Here is an 18,864-nt window from a genome sequence, read left to right on the forward strand (position 1 = left end):
AGGCTGCAGTCCATGGGGTCGCTAAGAGTTGGACACAACTGAGCGATTTCACTTTCACTTTTCACTTTCTTGCATTGGAGAAGGAAATGGCAACCCACTCCAATGTTCTTGCCTGGAGAATCCCAGGTATGGCGGAGCCTGGTGGGCTGCCGTCTACGGGATCACACAGAGTCGGACACGACTGAAGTGACTTAGCAGCAGCAGCAGTAGCAGAACATCAGTTCATCTTCTACTAGAGAAAGGATTTTCATGAGATAGCTACTGGGCCTGAATTCTACTGGGCCTGAATTGTAGGTTTATTTCTGTAACTCTTTGCTCTGTGTAACTTCTACAAATTGCAAAGTTAGTCCCTAGAGACAAAGACTTTTTAAAATGGCATCTTTTATAAAAGATATCAAAAGTAGAACTTTTTCTGTAAAATCTTACCTCTATCTTTTGGTTTCTATGAAGTCTAAGAAAAGGATGAATACACTATACCAAAATCTAATAATATCTTACCCCCTTGTTCTAGTTGGGAAGGATGGAGGGAATTTGTACTATTTATAATTTTGATGGAATTGAATTAAGAAAACTCTATCCAAAGTCCTCCTGTCTCCTAAAAGGACAAAGGAAAAAGCTGGAAGAAAGCAAACCCTTGGCTACCTAGCTCAGTGATATCTAGAAACTGGACTGCCATTCCTCCAGATCCAAGTACTGGTTTTAAAGTAGCCAAATATTCCTCTAATCCTTGCTCTCTCTCCATACCACCCTTCAGACATTACTACTTACTATGAAAAAAAAATAATAATAAATAAAACCCAATGATTTTATGGTATACAGTCATATGTGAAGGTATGTTAGTCAGCTCAGGCTGCCCTAACAAAATACTACAGACTGGGTCACGTAAACAGCATAGTTTCTCATAGATCTACATCCTCCAAGTCCAAGATTAAGGTGTCAGCAGGGTTGCTTTCTGGTGAGGCCTGTCTTCCTGACTTGCAGATGGAAGCTCTTTCACCATGTCCTCACATGGCCTTTTCTCTGTGTGCATTTACTCCTGATGTCTCTTCCTATTCTCATACGGACACCAGTCCTATTGGGCTAGGGCTCCACCTTTATGATTCCATTTAACCTTATTTACCTCCTTAAAGGGCTTCCCTGTTGGCTTAGTGGTAAAGAACTCGCCTGACAATGCTGGATATATGGTTTTGATCCTTGGGTTGGGAAGATCCCTTGGAGAAGGAAATGGCAACCCACTCCAGTATGCTTGCCTGGAGAATCCCATGGACAGAGAAGCCTGGTGGGCTACAGTCCATGGGGTGGCAAAGAGTCAGATATGACTGAGCAAGCAAGCACCTCCTTAAAGGCTGTATCTCCAAATGTAGTCACACTGGGGATTAGGGCTTCAACACATGAATTTGGAAGGGGACACAGTTCAGTCCATAGCAGAAGGAAATGGACATGTCCTTAAAAGGACAGAAGTCCGTCTTAAACTTCCAAAAGTTAAAACACACTTTTGAAACGTTTTCCTGAGTGAAGGCACTCACTAACTGTGAAGTGATTCAGAATTGAAGGCTTAATGATAGGACATCACAGCAACAAAAGAATGTTTGATAAAAATTAAAACCAGTTAAATTAGAAGGAAAGCTAGGACAAATCTAGACAGTATTAAAAAGCAGAGACATCACTTTGCTGACAAAGGTCCATATAGTAAAAGCTACAGTTTTTCCAGTAGTCATGTATGGATGTGAGAGGTGGACCATGAAGAAGGCTGAGTGTTCAATTGATGCTTTTGAACTGTGGTGTTGGAGAAGACTCTTGAGAGTCCCTTGGACTGCAAGGAGATCCAACCAGTCAATCCTAAAGGAAATCAACCCTGAATATTCATTGGAAGGACTGACGCAGAAGCTGAAGCTCCAATACTTTGGCCACCTGATATGAAGAGCCAATTCATTGGAAATAAGACCCTGATTCTGGGAAAGACTGAAGGTAAAAGGAGAATGGGGTGACAGAGGATGAGATGGTTAGATAGCATCACTGACTCAATGGACATGAGTTTGTACAAACTTCAGGAGATGGTGAAGGACAGGGAAGTCTGTCGTGCTGCAGCCTAATGGGGTTGTAAAGAATCAGACATGATTGAGCGACTGAACAACAACAACAAATTAGAATGAAGAAAAAAACCGTTGTTAAATTCAAATGGCAAAAATCATTCTTTGAAAGAGAAGATAGTATAAACATTCGTAACTTGGATCCCAAACCTAAAGTTATATTCACCAAGACTGAAAGCATGTGGGAGACATTGTTGAAGGAATAGTAAAGGTATGTTAAATTTGATAATTGATTATTCACTTCACTTTGATAATTAGAAAATGTAATCTGAAGAAAAATTTAGTAACTAGATAATTACTAGTGAAACTAAAAACAGGGTATACACCTTCTGAATCTGGGAGAATTTAAATTTTATGAACCCTATCAGTGTAGCACAAAAAGGAGAAAAACAAGGAAACATTTTAAATGCTTTGATTAAGATAAAAGAAGTTAGGACTAAATATATCAGTAATGACAAAATACCATAAATGTGCTCATGTTCCCTATTAAAAAAACAAAACTCCCACATTGGGTTAAAATGCATCAATACACTTCTTGTAAAGAGATACATCTAAAGCAAAAAAACATAAATTTTTATCTTATCCTTTATCAAGCATAGAGAAATTAAAAGTAAGATATGATAACTTGGGGCAAACTAACCTTCCAACATGCCAAAAGCATAAAGTGGAATAAAGAAGGTCATTTTTTATTTAGTAAAAAGTACACTCAATTTTGAAATCTAATGGTCATAAAAATTTATTTGTCTGATAATAGAATCAAAATTTATACTGTGAAAAACGGTATAGTGTTAGTAGTAGTAGCAGTGTTAGTCGCTCAGTCATGCCCGACTCTTTGCGACCCCATGGACTACAGCCCACCAGACCCCTCTGTCCATGGGATTCTCCAGGCAAGGATACTGGAGTGGGTTTCCATTTCCTTCTCCAGGAAATCTATCCAACACAGGAATCAAACCTGGGTCTCCCTGCACTGCAGGCAGATTCTTTACCAACTGAGCCATCAGTGAACAGCCGGTGAAAAACTGTATAGATGTAGTATATTCTGAGAATAAATATATATAAGAAACTTACAGAAAGACAGTTATTGAGAGGCTTTAAAATATTTGGGGCTTCCCTGGTGGCTCAGAGGGTAAAGCATCTGCCTGCAATGCAGGAGACCCGGGTTTGATCCCTGGGTTGGGAAGATCCCCTGGAGAAGGAAATGGCAGCCCACTCCAGTATTCTTGCCTGGAGAATCGCATGGATGGAGGAGCCTGGTGGGCTACAGTCCATGGGGTCACAAAGAGTGGGACACGACTGAGCGATTTCACTTTCACTTAAAATATTTGTTTCTGTCTTTGAGGTCAAGTTGTTAAAAAAAAAATAGATGACATAAAACTTGGATTTTTAAAAAACAAGCTCAGAGATACAGAGAATAGACTGATGGTTTTTCAGAGGTGGGAGCAGGGAGGGCAAGGTAAGAGAAATGGGTGAATGGGGTAAAAATGTACAAATTTCCAGTTATAAAATAAAGGAGTCCTGAAGGTGTAATATACAGCAGAGTGACTATAGTTAATAATGCTGTATTGCATATTTAGAAGTTGCTAACTTTGGCCACCTCATGCGAAGAGTTGACTCATTGGAAAAGACCCTGATGCTGGGAGGGATTGGGGGCAGGAGGAGAAGGGGACGACAGAGGATGAGATGGCTGGATGGCATCACCAACTTGATGCACATGAGTCTGGGTGAATTCTGGGAATTGGTGATGGACAGGGAGGCCTGGCGTGCTGTAATTCATGGGGTTGCAAAGAGTCGGACACGGCTGAGCGACTGAACTGAACTGAACTCAAGTGAGTAATTCTTAAAATTTCCTATCACAAGAAACAGTAATTTAGTAACTATGGTGACAGATGTTAACTAGATTTATTGTGGGTGGTCATTTCACATTATATACAAATATCAAATTATTAACCTGTACACCTGAAACTAATATAATGTCAAATGTCAATTATACCTCAATTTAAAAATTAAACTTGGATGAAATAACTATGCCTTAAACAAATCTAATTTCTTCAAAGTCCACAGGATATTTACTAAAATAGACTATAAACCAATTCATGAAGAAAAAAACAAAATCCAATAACAGATGTTATAAAGGTTGTTTTATTTGACCACAAAGCAATAAAACTATAAATAAATAATAGATTAAAAGATAAATGAAATCCAATCAGATTATTACATTCTCCTAAAAATAGATTTAAGAGGGGATCAAAGCCAATATTATTGACTATTTAAAAAATAATAAAATTAGAAGGCTCTCATCAAAAGTTTTAGAATATAGCCTAAACTATATTTGGAAATGAATTCAAAGTCTCATATGCTACCATCATTTGAAAAGGGAAAAAATGTAATGTATAATCCCCAAATTAAAAGAACAGTAATAAAACAAAGTTAGCAGAAGCAGAAAAAAGAAAACAAAAGATATAATTAGAAATTAAATAATTTAAAAAACAGGGAAATATAGAACTAGTTCTTCAAACACATGAAATGTTTGAAAACGTAATTTTAAAAAGAGATTAGAAATAAATATTTAAAATATGAACAAAGCTAGTGGAGGTGATGGAATTCCAGTTGAGCTATTTCAAATCCTGAAAGATGATGCTGTGAAAGTGCTGCGCTCAATATGCCAGCAAATTTGGAAAACTCAGCAGTGGCCACAGGACTGGAAAAGGTCAGTTTTCATTCCAATCCCAAAGAAAGGCAATGCCAAAGAATGCTCAAACTACCGCACAATTGCACTCATCTCACATGCTAATAAAGTAATGCTCAAACTTCTCCAAGCCAGGCTTCAGCAATACATGAACTGTGAACTTCCAGATGTTCCAGCTGGTTTTAGAAAAGGCAGAAGAACCAGAGATCAAATTGCCAACATCTGCTGGATCATCAAAAAAGCAAGAGAGTTCCAGAAAAACATCTATTTCTGCTTTATTGACTATGCCAAAGCCTTTGACTGTGTGGATCACAACAAACTGTGGAAAATTTTGAAAGAGATGGGAATACCAGACCACCTGAACTGCCTCTTGAGAAACCTATATGCAGGTCAGGAAGCAACAGTTAGAACTGGACATGGAACAACAGACTGGTTCCCGATAGGAAATGGAGTACATCAAGGCTGTATATTGTCACCCTGCTTATTTAACTTCTATGCAGAGTACATCATGAGAAACGCTGGGCTGGAAGAAGCACAAGCTGGAATCAAGATTGCCAGGAGAAATATCAATAACCTCAGATATGCAGATGACACCACCGTTATGGCAGAAAGTGAAGAGGAACTAAAAAGCCTCTTGATGAAAGTGAAAGAGGAGAGTGAAAAAGTTGGCTTAAAGCTCAACATTCAGAAAACTAAGATCATGGCATGTGGTCCCATCACTTCATGGGAAATAGATGGGGAAACAGTGGAAACAGTGTCAGACTTTATTTTGGGGGGCTCCAAAATCACTGCAGATGGTGACTGCAGCCATGAAATAAAAAGATGCTTACTCCTTGGAAGGAAAGTTATAACCAATCTAGATAGCATATTGAAAAGCAGAGACATTACTTTGCCAACAAAGGTCCATCTAGTCAAGGCTATGGTTTTTCCAGTGGTCATGTTTGGATGTGAGAGTTGGACTGTGAAGAAGGCTGAGCGCCGAAGAATTCATGCTTTTGAACTGTGGTGTTGGAGAAGACTCTTGAGAGTCCCTTGGACTGCAAGGAGATCCAACCAGTCCATTCTGAAGGAGATCAGCCCTGGGATTTCTTTGGAAAGAATGATGCTAAAGCTGAAACTCCAGTACTTTGGCCACCCTTGGAAAAGACTCTGATGCTGGGAGGGATTGGGGGCATGAGGAGAAGAGGGTGACAGAGGATGAGATGGCTGGATGGCATCACTGACTCAATGGACATGAGTCTGAGTGAACTCTGGGAGTTGGTGATGGACAGGGAGGGCTGGTATGCTGCAGTTCATGGGGTTGAAAAGAGTGGGACACAACTGAGCGACTGAACATAAATATAAATGTAGTAATGGTTTTACTTAATTATAAGACATTATGTGACATTTATAGTTATCTTGATCCTAATAAACTTGAACATCTTATATAAATCCTAGGTAACCATTGGGGGAAGAGTGGGAGGAAGGGCTAGTTAGGGAGTTTGGGATGGACATGTACATACTGCGACATTTAAAATGGATAACCAACAGGGACCTACTGTATAGCACAGAGAACGCTGCTCAATGTTACATAGCAGCCTGGATGGGAGAGAAGACTGGGAGAGAATGGATACATGTATGTTATGGATGAGTTACTTTGCTGTCCACCTGAAACTATGACATTGTTAACTGGCTATGCTCCAATGTAAAGTAAAAAGTTTTAAAAGAATTCTAGGTAACCCTTAATGAAATGAAAAATATTTGATCTTACTGGTGAGTTCTTCCATACTGTTAGGAAATAAATATTTATTTGAAGTCTTTGTTCCATAGAATAGACAAAGATAGAAAGCTATCCAATCCATTTCATAGAATTAAGATAGATAGAAAAATCTAACAAAAGCTGTGCTTAAAACTAGAAAGCTACTGGGACTTCCCTTGTGATCCAATGGTTAAGACTCTGTGCTCCCAATGCAGAGGACATGGGTTCAATACCTGGTTGGGGAAATAAAATCCTGCCTGCTGCATGGTGCATCTGGAAAAAAAAAAAAAGGAAAGCTACAGATCAATCTCAAATATGAATGATATAAAAATTGTTAAAGTATTGGTAGATAGAATTGAAAAACATATTAAAAGAATCAGTCACTCCTCAAGAAGAATATATCAAAGAAATGTGCAAGGAAGTCTTTTTTTTAAAGTTTTTTGTTTTTAACAACAAAACCAATTGCCTTATTTAACTTAAAAAGCGTTTCCCACCCCAGTGGTCCAGTGGATAAGACTCTGAGCTCCTGATGCCTAGGTTCTATCCCTGGTCAGGGAACTAGATCCCACATGCCATAACTCAGACCTAATTCAGCCAAATAAATAAAGATTGGGCTCCCCTGATGACTCAGATGGTAAAGAATCCGCCTACCATGCAGGAGACCTGGGTTCAATCCCTGGGTTGGGAAGATCCCCTGGAGGAGGGCATGGCAACCCACTCCAATATTCTTGCCTGGCAAATCCCCATGGACAGGGGAGCCTGGTGGGCTACAGTCTATGGGGTCGCAAAGAGTCAGGACTGAGTGACTAAGCACAGCACGTAATTAGATACAAAGGATAAAAACTTTTATATTAATAGGCTTGGTGTGTAGCAGGATATGTTAATTCCCTTCCCTAAGGAAGTCTCCTTAATAGAAGTTTAGATAGAAAAATTACATGGTAATATGGGTAGATGACCCAAAATACTCAATCACATTCAACATTTCTGAATGAAATGAAACTCTTGCAAAACTCAGATTAGGAAGACACTTCCTCAAAATAATTAGTTATTAAACCAATAACTAATACTTAATGTAAAACAGTAGTAGAATTCTCATTAAAATTGTGGATAAGACATATGCTAATGTTGTTTGGAAATTCTAACCAGCGCAAAACACATGAAGCAGAAAAGAGATATAACTATTTGGAAAAGAATCAAAACTGTCATTATTTGCAGGTAGTATATGTAAAAGAAATCTAATAAAATCAACTGAAAACCTCATAGGTTAAATTATTTCAGTGAAGCTATAAAGAAAGAGGCAAAAGTTAACAGCTTTTGTACATACCAGCAATAACCAATCGGAAGAACATAATAGAAAAAAGCTGAAATATTATATGGCAACAAACAAAAACAAAATACCAAGCCGAATTGTGAAAAATAGATGAAGACTGCAAGACTTAGTTAATATTTTTTTAAAAGATTTGAGTTTCGACACATCCCATGTTTCCAAAAGGGACCCCCAAACAAAATTCCAATGCAATTTTTTAACTTGACAAAACAATGCCATAGCTAAGACATTTTATAAAAGAGCTGTGAAGAACTTCCCACAAGATATTAAAATAAAAAAAAAAAAAAAAAGATATTAAAATAGTTATATAGCTACAATAATTGGCCCAATATTGGATAGGTAAATCAATAATACAGAAGACAGCCCTAAGAAACTCTAGTGTATATAAAAGGCAGTGAAGGAAAAAAGAAAGATCATAAATTAATTTGAAAGTAATGGACTATTTAACATGGTATCCAAGAAATTGCCTGTTTGGGAAAATGCCATTATACAATCAGACCTCCACATCCATGGGCTTCACATCCTTGGATTCAACCGACCTTGAATAGAAAATATTCAGGAAAAAAAAATCCAGAAAATTCCAAAAAGCAAAACTAGAATTTGCTCTGTGCTGGGAACTATTTACATAACATTAACATTGTATTTACAACTATTTACATAGCATTTACATTGCATTAGGTATTATAAGTAATCTAGAGATGACTTAAAGGATACAGGATGTGCATAGGTTATACACAAATACTATACCATCTTACATAAGGGGCTTGTATAAAACCAGCATCCATGGATTTTGGTATCCCCAGGGGTCCTAGAAGCAATTCCTTATGGATAGCAATGGATGACTATATACTAACCTCTCACCTCTGTAGTACTAGAATCCACAAACCACAAAACCTCACATTGCCCAGCATCTCCAAACTCCTACCTTATCAAGACATTTCTCAAAACTGCTGAAAACCCATGGGAGGGATTCGAGTTTCACTTCCTCCTCTTTGCCCAGGAGGTGCTAACAAGCAAATAAATTGGTCAGCTAGGGGGAGAAAAAGGAGAAGGAAAGATCTTCTATGGTCTAAAAAAAATGGGCTCCATCAGCGGGAAATGTAAGCAGTGCACCAGCTGCCACTCTGCCCCAAGCACGCCCAGCTCCACTGACAGGATATCCCTCGTTCTTCTGGGCTGGGCTAACTAGTCAGTACTTCCATAGCAGGTACCCATTCTGTGCTTTCTCGGGGAACACCAAGGTGAATAGGATGAATTTCTTCTTCCCCTCAGAGAGTGAGAAAAGACTTTACCACAGTGAAATGTGCCACAAATCACTGCCGTCAGCTGGGGCTAAATTGCAGCCACAGATGAGTATTATCAGGGCCCCCTGTCATCCGCGCCTCACTTCCCTGAATTCTGAGGTAAAGGCGATGCCATAATCAAGCAGAATGGCGCTTGAAGTGTCCTCGGTATGCTCCCCTGGGGACCACCCCAAAGCAAAGAGACTTACTACTTGCCTCCTGCACCTCCAGGCTGGTGAAAACCAACCTAACAGTCATTTAAAGCTTCCTTCCCCCAGGTTAAGCTCTTTCTCCACAGTGTCTTTTGGTCCCATCTTTTTCTTTTAATAACCTGCGGCCTTATAAATTTAAATCTGGCTTGCAGTAGAACTTCTTAGCCAGACTCTCCCCCACTCCAGCTCATCCTGACAACAGCTATTGAATAATTCCTTTCAAGCTTTTTTTTTCCTAGTGAATTCTCCAGCTTAAAAAGTTGTCATGGTTCCCATTACCTCATATTAAACCCAATCTCTGCCACCTCCCCTTTAAAGCCCTTCCCCAGCTTCCCCTCCGGTGTCCCCGATTTCACTTCTCATCCTGTGGTCCACACTCAACCAGTTGGTATGTAGCCCCTCAAACTAGTGCCTTCCCTTTCTCTCTCACCAATACATTTTCTTCCCTTCCTTTCAGATCTTAAAATGCTTCCTCAGTTGCTCCATTCAGATTCTTCTCATTCCTTAGTGAACCTTCTTTTGGACACCACTTGGTTTATCCTACATTAATTTAAACATGTTGATGAGTCTATCTCTTCAAGAGCTCTTCCATTGTTCTCTGGGATCACACTGTCGTTTGAATAGGTGGTAAAAACCATGAGAGTGAGTTCATAGACTGTTTCTTTTTGATAGGTTTTTAATTTTTATTAGAGTACAGTATAGCTTTACAGTGTTGTACAGCAAAGTGAATCAGCTGTGTGTATACTCTCACCCCTCCTTTTTTGGATTTCCCTCCCATTTAGGTCACTACAGAGCACTTAGTAGAGTTCCCTGTGCTATATAGTAGGTTCTCATTAGTTATCTATTTTATACATAGTAGTGTGTATATATGTCAGTCCCAATCTCCCAGTTCATCCCACCCCTCCCTTTCCCCTCTTGGTGTCCAGATTCTGTTTAACATACATCTTTCTCCTTCTCCAGTATAGGGTAAGATTTTAATTGGTGCATTCCATTGTTTACACTGGGTTTTCATTGACTGTCATTTCATCTTCACAACAACTTTGTGAGGAAACTAGAACAAATGTTACTATCATTTTACAGTTCAGCAAGCACTGATTTTGAAGGCTAAATGATTTGTCCAAATGTCCATAGCAAAGAAGGGGAAGTTCTAAGACCCAAATCCAGGTCTTTGAATCCTAAATGCCTCTTGTTCCCACATCATCTTCCTATTTGATAAATGTTGATAAGACTGAGAGTGCAGATTATCACTAGACCACATTCAAATAGGTACCAAGCATTTGAAGCCACGCCCTGAAGGTAAGGTTGGCAAGAAAGAGAAAAAAAGAGTTCACCAGTGTCTTTCACTTCCAATTGCAAACTTCATGTTTGCAGGAGAAAACACTCATTAAACCTAAAAGTAAAAAAGAAAGCTTTTATAAGAAAGTTGGGTCTCCCCTGGAAGACTAAGAAAAGAGGAAATGCCTAAGACTCACTTTTAAACTATCCACGTGAGTGGCGATTGGTTCAGAGATCAGATTCAAGATCCTAGGTCAGTTTGGAGTTCCTGGTTTATGTCTGTATGCTTGGGCAGAAACGGCCAGGAACAGGGAAGACTGGGAACTGGAAGAGTGGGACTCTGACTGTTCTGCCCCTGTCTGTGCAACCTTAGGCTAATCTGAGGCTCAGCAGAGCCTTGGGGGTCTCCATTCCTTTATCTGTCCTACAGAGGGCTTGACTGAGATGGTCCCTGAGGTCTCCTCCGGTTGTGACATTCTGAGTCTATGAATAGCAAGGACACAAGACAGGTGCGAGCTGATCACCACGTGGGAAGCTCACACCTGTCTCTCCCCAGCGTTTCCGCCCCTTGCTTCCAGCACCGTTCAGGGTCCAGTTGCCAATTGTGAAGCTGTTCAAGGACAGTCGTCCTTCTGCTTGGGGCTCCTTCCAGCTCGAAGCTGGCCTCCCTTCCTCTCTCTGCAAGTCACTCTCCCATAGGTTCCTGGGGTTTGCAGGCCACTAATTCATTTCTCCCTCTTTGCTTTTAGATTAAAATTACTCACAAGAACCAAGCGCCTATGATGATGGGGCCCCCTCAGAAGAGCAGCTTCTTTTCGCTGAGGAGGAAAAGCCGTTCAAAGGACTAGACACTGTGCCAAATGCCAGTTCAACCAAGAGAGAAGACAAGAAACTGAAACACACGCACACACCCACATGCACACACACAAACACCATACTCTTCTCCAACCAACGGAAGCCAAGCCACCCTTCAGGAAGAAAGCTTCATCCATTCAGTTTCAACCATGGATGCATCCCCACAGAGCCAGTGCCGGCAGGACATTTTGAATGGACTTGGGATTCTCCAGGGTGTGGCTGGCTCGCGCAGCAACCTTCACTTTCCCAGAAGGCCTTTAGTGGGACTTTCTGAGACTGAAGGAGAAACCCCCCTTTTTTCCACCAGCCCTGCAAGTTTCCTCCCGGCCATTTGCAAGGAGCAGGCTGCAGGTTTCCTGCCTATGCTGAGGTCGGATGTGGCCAAGAAAAAGAGCCTGTGTTCCAGAAAACTCGCACAAAGATCCCTCTGTGCGGAGACAGGACGGCCTCGGACTCTCAGAGTGCAGCCCTTGGCAGGGCTTGGCACCCGCACGCCAGTCTCTCAGTTGTCCTTCAAGCTTCTCCCTGAACTAGCTGAGGAGGCAGAAAGGCTGTGGAAAGCTGTGTTTCCCTTCTTGGTTCTGCACGTTGTCAGTGGGCACTAGTGGTTCTCCTGAAGCCTTCTGGTGGCTGTGTGCTTGTTTAGAGCCGGCTCCAAGAGCCCCCAGAGCTGCGTGCACAGCACACCTTAGATGTGGTATTTATTTTCTTAGTTCTATGAACACCTGGGAGGGAAAGCAGAGAAACTGGGATTTATTTTTTAAATCGGTGTCATAATATTGTGTAAAAAGGGAAGAGGGAAAAAAAAAAAACACCCCCAGCTTCTTTCTTTTTCAAGCCAAAGCGTGTTTCCTGTTTGAGTTCCAAGGCCTGGTGGCAGACTATTCCTGAAGGCAAAGAAGATGGGAGGGAAGGGCCTTTCGCTGAGGAGACCAGGAGACAAGCCTTCAGGCGGTTCCTTCCTGCCTCTTTGTACTTGCCACTCCCAAAGCACGACCTGAAGACCTTTCTGCAGGTCTTCGGTGTGTGTACATATATGTAGCATATATATATATTTATATATATATATAAATATTTATTTACTGATGGATTTTTCCTAATTGAAAAAAAATATGAAGTATAAGAATTGAAAGTGGGAAAGAAAAAGAAATGCTTGTTTCTGCCATTTCATTATCAAGACACATTTCTCCCTGGTGATCATAGGATTCAAGGGAAATTGAAGTATCTCCTGATAAAGAGACTGAGAATTTCTCTTCTCAAAACAACTATGAAAGCTATGAGGGGCAGGATTTACTGTCTCATTTGTCAAATAAGGAAACTGAGTCCTAGAAAAGTTAAGAGATTTGTCCATGGTATCTTGGCTAAAGTGGTTTGGGACTCGGTGCCACTAAAAAGATACTTAGTAGAGAAAAGAACCTACACATCTTGGAATGACATCAGGGTCATTTCTGGTCACTGAGAAGTGATTCCATGTAGATCCAGGTTGCCAGGGAGGAATGAACATGTGGTACACATGTGGACGGGACAAGCCCATGTGAGAAAATAAGGGCCTCCCCCATGATTGCTGGAGACTCTCGGGTCTGAGCTGGTCAGTGTGTGCATGCATGCTCGGTCGGGTCAGACTCTTTGTGAGCCCATGGACTATAGCCCACCAGGGTCCTCTGTCCATGGGATTTTCCAGGCAAGAATTCTGGAGCAGGTTGCCATGCCCTCCTCTAGGGGATCTTCCTGACCCAGGGATCAAACCCGCATCTCCCGCATCTCCTGCATTGGCAGGCAGATTCTTTACTGCTGATCCACTGGGGAAGCCCTAACCTGGTCAGTAGACAGGTTAAACTCTCCACGTGTCACATCATCATAGTCTCTTAAATCTGGAAACACTCCTGGCTGCAGGAATGACCTCAGCAGAGAGGCACAAGGAGGACAAAGGCACCTTCAGCAAGGAACTGCCAGCCAGTGACCAGAGGGGTCTCAGCAGAGCTCAGTGGGCTTCATTCCACTGGCACCAGCATCACTGCCTTCCCCAAGGGCAAGCCTGTGGAGAGCTTCGTTGGTAGAAAGAAACATTCTCCTTGTCCCCTATCCCCTCTGAGATTCTGAAAAGCAAACCTGTACCCACTTGGCATCACCCCACTAAACTCCCTCTCATCTCCTTGCACTGGGTCAGGAACGTTGTGCAAAGAAGGGAAAGTTAAGATTGTATGTACAAACTGTTCATAACTCTGAAGGAAGCAGTCATCTAGGACCGCCTCAGATAAGAGATCTAGAACCATCCTGTTCAACCTAACAGCATGGAACACCAGACGAAGGGAAACCCCTGAAGAATGTCCTGAATGATGGGCTCCTTGGGATGGGACCAACAAGCTCCAGAATGACAGCAGGTACTCTCTTGGAAGCCACTTGCTTCTGAAATGAAGGCAGGTTCAGTTTGGAGGTCACTGATTGTAAGACATTTATAGAAGTTATTGCATGTGCTTCAGCCCCAACCCCCCAAGATTGAGGCTGTTGAGATACTGCACTGTTGCCAACAGATGAGACTGATCCTCAGAGATTCACGCACCAGAGACTGGCCCCTGCCTGCCTACTCGGGTGCACAGGACTGGCAATGTTGCTTGAGAGACATGTCCCATGTCCTCCTCCTTAAAACCACACAGTATAACAAATGTTGGTGGAATTGTACTTTCAATTTTGTAACCTGAGTCTAGTGATGTTGTTTAATCTGACTTTGCAACTCATCTTTTAACTAGTGGGACTGTAGTTTCCAACTGTGGAGTACCTCATCATAGTGCTCCTCACAGCAACCCCTGAGGTTGACGGAGAAGGTATTATTAACCCCATCTAAATAATGAGGGAAACAAGGCTTAATATAACAGTGACTTCTCAAAATTAGGCAGTCGGGAAAATCCTCCTTTATTCCTCATCTTATCTAATTCTGACCATGCACAGACATGTTCTCACCTGCCCCCACACACTTCTACCCCTCTGGCAATAAAAATGAAACAGGAAATCTTCAATACATTCTGTGTCTCTGGACTAATGGATGAGGTGTTGCATCTCATTATAACTTGGTCTTTGTAGGTTTCCTCCAGTGAGTTGAGAATGGAGATAGATTTGGTAGAATGATTATATTTCAGGTCAGAGACCAGCTCCTCTCAAGAGAGTTCTTTCCACAGATGGAAAAGATATGTTGAAATTGCCAAATAAATTAGGAAATACTTGGCAGAATCTGGAAGAGCCTCCAGACTGGCGTTACATAACATGCATATACATTATACATATGCACATTATATAAGGTGACATAGTACTTAATGTGCTGTATATATTATGTAAATTACATATTTGTGAGTAATCATGATAAATATAGAGACCCACTAATCACTTTTTACACATACCCAGTGACAGATTAGGAAGTTGCCTTGCCAGAGAGTCTTAAAACTTACTCTCTCCTGCTGCTTTGGTTCCAACTCCTGCCAAAAATAATTGCATCAACTTTTCCCGTCTCTAGCCCCCTCTCCTCTTGGCCAAAACCGTTAGTTACCTCCTGTCCTAGCTAGGCTGCACCTTCCATGGAACACTACCATGACTGGGATCCATAAAAATAGATTCTGGGGATGGGATGGATCTAGACCCCCAGATCCCCTGTATCCATGTTCCCAGGTAGGTGGATGCCTAGGGCTGATGTTAAAGGGAGAGGTGAGGAGAGAGAAGAAGAATCTACCAACCATCCAAGGAAGGAAACCATGTTCCTTGGCCACCAGTTTCAGGATCTGACCATCAATTAGGAAGTTATTTCCAAAGTCTAGTCTAAGTTCCTGCAGCACATCTGAAACCATAATTTCCTAAAATGTGTTTCACACAATACTGGTATCTATGCTCCATGCACAAACAGTTCTGTGATCAAGTACTAGATCCCCTTCTAGAAGAAAGAAGGGGATTTATTTGTCTGTCAACATCCATAAGTTAGAAACTTGCCCTAACCCCACCATTTCTTCTTTTTGTTCTCTGGGGATATGGGAACATGTAAGTTACCATCCTCTGCAATATTCCATAAAGTACTTTTCCAGGACAAGGAGTCTCTACTCTTAAGACACTCTTTCTAGTTTCTTCTGTGATTGTTTAACTATTTTTATTGTTCCCATCTACATGTCTTCAAGCAAGAATCAAGGATCTGGCCTCTTTGTTTCCTGAATGGAGAAGGGATTGGGGGGAAATTAAGGGAAAAACATGATAAAGGTCAGACTATGTTGGTCCAGAGGAGTGAACCAGGTCTGAAGAACACAGTTGTGGGAAGAGTCAGTGTTTATTCAATTTAATGACCACTTTTGAAGCTAGCTAGCAAAACATGGAAAGAGCTGTTTTGTGAGAAGTTGAACAACCACCTGTTCTTATAGAAAGAACCTTGACCTAGTTGGGGAGGAAGAAGTAGTGATTGATCTACGTTGTTGAAAAGCTATTGAAACTATTTTTATAGGCATCAATGTTAAATCAATAGGTCTGCTACTTCCCTTTGAGGAGCAAACCTCAGTGTTCATCGTTTTCTGAAAGAGTGAAAAATGACTCCCAGAGAAATTTCTGGATCAGCGGGTACTGACGAGTTAGACCACACTTGTACATGGTGAGACTGACCGAAATTGTTGGTGCCCTCAAGGGCAACTGGTGGTGGTGGTGATCTTTCCTCAGCAGTTCTGAGTTAAAGGAAAGAGTTATGGTGTTACACCCAAAAGAGAGCTTGCATTTCTGTTGGTCTTCATATTAGCAGTTTGGAAATCTTCTCTTAGTCATGAATACCAGACGTGCATCCAACTTGGAATAAATAGCAAGAAAAAAAGAAACTATCCCATCTCAAATACCAATCCAGTTTTGCATAAAACAGGTGAATAGAATTGTGTAGAATTTCACATGATACCATGGATTTTAGCTCACTTTAACGTTCCACCATACTCAAATACATCTTTTAACTTTCTACTATAGGGAGAAAACAATAAAGGGAATTCTCATTTATGACTTGCTTGGTGAAAGTGGAAGTGTTAGTCACTCAGTTGTGTCCGACTCTTTGCAACCCTATGGACTGTAGCCCGTCTGTCCATGGAATTCTCCAGGCAAGAATACTGGGTTGGGTAGCCATTCCCTTCTCCAGGGGATCTTCACAACCCAGGGATTGAACCTGAGTCTCTTGCATTGCAGGCAGATTCTTTCTATAGCAACCATCTGAGTCACCAGGGAAGAGGCACTATGTCAAGGCCTTTTCATGTGCTATCCTATTTAATCCTCAGAACAGCCCATGATCTGGGCATTTGCTTCTTTCACAGATAAAGGAGTTAGTACATAGAAAGATGAAGTACCTTGTTCAAGGTCAAACAGATACAAGTGGTAGAGCAAAGACTTGACATGGGTCTGACCTATATCAATGTTGATGCTTTTTCTACTGTATTTTAGTGTCTTTAACCTTTATATCTATTTCCAACTCTACCATCATCCTGGGTGAGATTACACAGATAGTTGATGTTCTATCTGGTCAACCTCTGTATGGCCATCTGCTCATATTTCTACTGAAGAGCTTCCAACACTTGCTCATATTGAAACTCAGCAGCCTCCGTCGGCAGCTAGAACCCAAAGCCTCACCCTTGCAATCAAACTGGCAGCCATCCCTTAATCCTCAGTGTTTCAAATTCCAGCTGAATGAGAATTGTTTCCCAAGGCCCGCCTAATAGATTTTTCTATTCAGCACTGAGTGAGAGAGCAGCAAGCAGCTTTCTCAGACTCAAATGCTATGGTCAGCAGTGACTGGCCTGCACAGGGAAGGAGAGCTAGGGTTGTGGAAGGGAGCCTCCAGCAAGAAGGCTCTGCATGTGATCATCATTAGTGATAGGCGTGGGCTGGGCCATCTGTGTTCCACAGGAGAACAGAATGGCAGACTGCCTTTCAGATGCCAAACGATGCTATCTAATGGCAAGATCCAGGGAGCTCAAAAAGCAGAAAGGCATTTTCCTCCTGGGCATCTCTGTGGGAAACCAGGGACGCACAGAAAACCAAGGGGTTTTGGAAACTAGCAGCTTAATTGCGGGGCATTTTGCCCTTGCTACCACTTCACCCTTCATGTCCATGGTGCAAGACAAGGAGACTCCCAGTCTCATCTGCTAAGTTAACTCCCTTACATGGATCCCAAGCTGAACCTATTATCCTAGAATCTGTAGATGCAATGGCAGATGCATTATAGCAAGGCACCAGGATTTGGAATTAAGCCTCCAAGTCTTCCAGGGGTCAGGAAACACTATAGGTAGAAGAAGCCATTTAATTGGATGCTCAACGCAGATTCTAGGGGAATAATTAGAAAATTTGGAGGACTTGTTTAAATGGGTCAAATTAGAAAATGCAATTTGGAAGCAAAGAGGGTAACAACTAAAACAGGTAATAAGCAAATATTTACTAAATGAATGAATAGCCAAAGTGGTATCTGTCCTTCTACCCTGGAATGGGTAGGGGAGGAGGGATGAGGGTAGAGGGGATGAAAGCTTCTTAACTAACAACTCGGGAACTTGAAACCACAGGATGTAGAGGGAGCTCATGGGGGCCTTTAACTACTCAGACATCTGTTGAATGATGGATACAGCTAAATATGGATCATCAAAGGGCTTTCTAGGTCACATGGAGGGCAGCTTCATGATTCAGAAAATATAAAATTCAACTTGGATAAAAAGAACTGTTTGCAATCTATTTCTTAGAGATCAGGTCTGAACTGACAAAACCAAAAAGACAGCGCAGAAGTGGAATTACAATGGAGCAAGAGATCAGCGTGATAAGATACAGACTCATGAGATGAAAAGAGAGAAACAATAGGATAGAGAAGAGATGGATTTTGAGCAGGTTTATTTGGGCAAGGGAGATGAGCCTGGACAAAGAGGAAGAAAGAACTGAGAAATTAAAAAAGCTTAACATTGAGTTCATGGTAAAACAGAAATGTCCAGGCGTTGACATCTATTAAATAACAACGATCATTTATTGTCCAGTCCAAGGCCTGTAGCTTTTGTGACCACTTTCAAACTTCACAAGAACCTTTTGAGGTGAGGGCTATATGGTTCCTCACTTCCAGTTCCTAAGTCTGCCTTGAAGGACTAAACAACAGTACTTTCAAAGTCATGAACTTTATAATTTTTGCCTTTTTTTTTTTTAATGTATATTATGGGAGTGGGTCTGGTAAGATCTTTCTATTGTTTGTTCTAATCTTGTTAATTTAAGATTGTGGGAGTGGGTCTGAAAGAAGTATATAAGACCTTGATAAGACTAGCTAGTGAGGCATTCATTCTCTGTTCCCCCTTCTGACGTCTATGTCAGAAGCTTTCTCTGTCCCTCTTATTACTTTAATAAAACTCTGCTACACACACACACACACAAACTGGT

General features: G+C 41.3%; 1 protein-coding gene across 3 annotated transcripts in view; it reads left to right on the forward strand.

Moving 5' to 3' along the window:
* DGKG (diacylglycerol kinase gamma) overlaps positions 1-14,482 on the forward strand; it is a 226,520-nt gene extending 212,038 nt beyond the window's left edge. For all 3 annotated transcript variants that reach the window (XM_027538801.1, XM_027538802.1, XM_027538806.1), the window contains one exon: positions 11,361-14,482. In XM_027538801.1, the coding sequence (XP_027394602.1) occupies positions 11,361-11,459 (99 nt within the window). In that variant the 3' untranslated portion in view covers positions 11,460-14,482. The remainder of the gene's footprint in view (positions 1-11,360) is intronic.
* The last annotated feature ends 4,382 nt before the right edge of the window (positions 14,483-18,864 follow it).

This window comes from Bos indicus x Bos taurus, chromosome 1 (genome assembly GCF_003369695.1).
Source record: "Bos indicus x Bos taurus breed Angus x Brahman F1 hybrid chromosome 1, Bos_hybrid_MaternalHap_v2.0, whole genome shotgun sequence".
Classification (NCBI taxonomy): Eukaryota; Metazoa; Chordata; class Mammalia; order Artiodactyla; family Bovidae; genus Bos; species Bos indicus x Bos taurus.